Below are 3,183 nucleotides of genomic sequence, written 5' to 3'. Positions count from 1 at the left end.
TTCACCGCGCTTATCTGCCGTGGCAATGACAGCGCTCACGCTTGCAGCTACTACTACTGCTAGAATGGCGGCCGTGACGTCGTCCATGGCACAAATGTGCTGAGGGCAGAACACCTGCTTGAGAAGTTCCCAGAACAAGTGGTTCATCACGTCAATTTCTTAAGTGGTACATTGTACCGTTTAATTTTCAGCCAATAGAATCCCAGGCTATATTCCTTTTCAGAACGCGTTCTCCACTTGAACAAGGGTCTAAATCGCGATTCGTACTTAGATTCGTAAGTATCATTTTATTTTGGGCGGTCTCGGCACATTTAGGGGGAGGTCGGCGTACAAAAAGAGCTTTATAAAAGAGCATTGCAGCGGATCTAGGTCGAGGTAAAATACCTGTTTATTTAATGTCAAAATCGGTATGTACCGGTAAATTGAGCTCACATTCAACGATTCGCGATGGAAGGAGGACACGGTGCTCATGGAGGCAATCCCCCCTCTCCAGAAGAAGACTTTGCGGCTGACCCTCTTGGCAAGGCTCTTACTGAGAAGGCACCTCGCTTGGTGTGGACTGATTCTCGTCTGCGTACTCTCCTCCACCTCCTTTGATTGCGTACGGTGATCAATTTAACAAACACAAGAGCAGAGCGCAACTGACTGTACTGTGGAGCCGTGTGGCTCGTCGTTTTAACAAGCAGCATGAAACCAAGGCCGTTGTAGATCAGCTACGTAACAAATTCAATGCTATGAAGGCGTGGTTCGGCCAGATCCGCGCCGACGAGGCTACTACGGGAAACTTGGAAAACGCGGTAAAGTATCCGAGCTACTGGTCAGTGCTCGTCGAGTTTTTTGCTAATAAAAAGGGCTGCGTAACCAAGCATATCTTACAACCCTTGTATCACCTCCGCTATCTCGTCGTCCGTAAACGGTAATCGAATAGTCTCTGACGAAAACGATGTCACCACATGAACAACTTGGCGAATAAAAAGTAGTGCTTGCGTTTTGCCAGCGCCAACAATATGTCCAGCCGCGTATGCACTGCCGCCGTGAGTGACATAATAAAAGGCCACCGCCACTCGATCTCTAATAGGAAAATGTGCGTTATGGCGAGGGGCTGGGCGTACGCTCGGCCATCTCTGCTCGATACGAGATACAATAGCCAGGAGAGTTGCACGATTGCACCGAAAATTCACTGGAAACGAGCCGTCTGCAAATATGGGGTCATCTAGAACTCGCTGCCATGTTGTGTTCCGTACGGAGAAGCGTCTGGCAGAATTGAATGTTAAATCGACAAGGGCAATCTGCGACCGGGCGATGTGTCATCTTCCTTCTTGACATATGATTTTAATTCTAGACCAATCATATCTGTGGATTTGGCGCGCCTTTCCCCCGAAAATGACAGTGTTCTGAGAGGGCATTTTTAAACGACTGTAGCTCCAAAACGGCTGGGAATTGGCACAAAATCGAAAGCTAAAACGCATGATTGCACCCTATATCTAAATGTCGATATAGGTTTTCCTAAATGTAGACCACTTATGCCTCTCCCCAATGTTCAATGTCGCCTACAATACGCCATTCCCTCTCGCGATGGACGTTGCAGCGACCGGAGCGCCGCGTTTGCAGCGCGCGCTCACCAAGGTGCGTGCTGAGAGCGGTATGGATGACATTGCAGAGATGATAGCTGGCGAGAACGAGGTGTTCAGCTTAGGGGACGACGCGAGTGGCGAGAACGAGGTGTTCAGCTTAGGGGACGACGCGAGTGACGAGAACCAGAGCGAGCAAATAGCTGCGAGATGTGCGAGCTCAGGAAACGAGAAGAACCCCATCCGACTGCTGGACGTGGCGTCCCTGTCTGTAGAAGGCTCTCAAGGCCACGCCAATGAGGACCGATGTGTGGTTGCAAGCAATGAGCGGTTCCACTTGTTTGCAGTCGTGGACGGCCATGGCGGCTCGTGGGCCGGCGATTACCTGGTCGAGGAGCTGTTCAAGACACTGGACGAAGTGTACGACGACGGTTTTGACCATGCTAAGCTCGCCGAAGCGATGGAGGAGCTGGACCGCAAGTTTTGCGCTATGGCCATGAGGAAAACGGACATGAGTGGCGCGTGTCTGCTGGCCGTATTGCTGTATATTGACCCGAACACCGACACCGCGCAGAAGATCGTGCTCAATATCGGCGACTGTCGCGCTATCATTCAGGAATCACCGGAGCCTTCAAAGAAAGCGAAGGGGAAAGCGCCATCGTCTACGGGTAAGACGTTGGCACTGTCAGACGATCATTGCGCAGCCAATGTGAAGGAGAGAATGCGAGCGCTAAACAGTGGAGCTTACATCCAGAACAAGCGTATTGCAGGCGTATTGGAACCCTTTCGGACCATCGGTGATATCGACTTGAAGGGCCCCAATATGAAGAACTGGGTCATCGCTACGCCTGAGATCCGACAAAGTGAGCTGCTCATTGGTCGCAGCATTTTGGTCATAGCTACAGACGGCGTCTGGACAGTGCTCAATAACAACCGCACTATGGCACACGCAGTCAAGGAGCTTGGCGCTAGACAGTCCGCTGAATCCGCTGCCCACGCCATCGTCAAGGAGGCTCGGGAGTTCGGTAGCTGCGACGACGTCACGGTTATTGTCGTCTCGGTGTAAAGACCAGCAAAGAAATTAACTGTCTTGCAAACGAAGTTACCTGCTTCTTCCTACACTTCCTACTGTTCTACGCTCCCACGACAGCCTTCCAGGCTCCATCAAACTCCATTCCCTCATTTAACTTGCTTTGCACTGCGTCCGTCACTTCCTCCCCGTACAGACACTTGAGGATCTCGAGGTTTGGTGTCTCAGTGCGCGAGCGGTACGCCTTGTGCATGAGCGGCGTGTAGTTGGGGATACGCTCGAGCTTGAGTAGGTCCTCTCGGGTAGGCATGATGTACGCTTGGCAAGTGACCGTCTGATGCTTGAGTTCCCCCTCCACGATGTTCACGGGAATCTCTTCGCGCAGATAGAACTTGTCCTTGACAGCCTCCAAAATATCCAGTGCTGCTAGTGCATCAGCATCCACGCGGTATATTTCTCCAGGTACTTGGTAACCCTCAGCGTGTGCGCGGTACAGACACGGCACAGAGCGATCCGGGTTGAGCACAAGGTGGAACTCAGCACAGGCCGTCAGGCCCGTTCCTACGAACTCAGCCTTGCCTG

General features: G+C 51.8%; 1 protein-coding gene across 1 annotated transcript; it reads left to right on the top strand.

Annotated features, from left to right (window-relative positions):
* Nucleotides 1-64: 64 nt before the first annotated feature.
* PITG_16329 (uncharacterized protein) lies at nt 65-2,637 on the top strand (the record flags this gene model as incomplete). The annotated part of the gene is made up of 4 exons (XM_002897346.1): nt 65-96; nt 659-797; nt 998-1,034; nt 1,517-2,637. 4 exons carry the CDS (start codon nt 65-67, stop codon nt 2,635-2,637), a joined length of 1,329 nt encoding a protein of 442 aa, XP_002897392.1.
* Between the last annotated feature and the right edge of the window lie 546 nt (nt 2,638-3,183).

Source organism: Phytophthora infestans, genomic scaffold (assembly GCF_000142945.1).
Source record: "Phytophthora infestans T30-4 supercont1.45 genomic scaffold, whole genome shotgun sequence".
NCBI classification, from domain to species: Eukaryota; Oomycota; class Peronosporomycetes; order Peronosporales; family Peronosporaceae; genus Phytophthora; species Phytophthora infestans.
The sequence above is the reverse complement of the archived record's forward strand: the minus strand, read 5'-3'. Positions and strand labels throughout refer to the sequence as shown.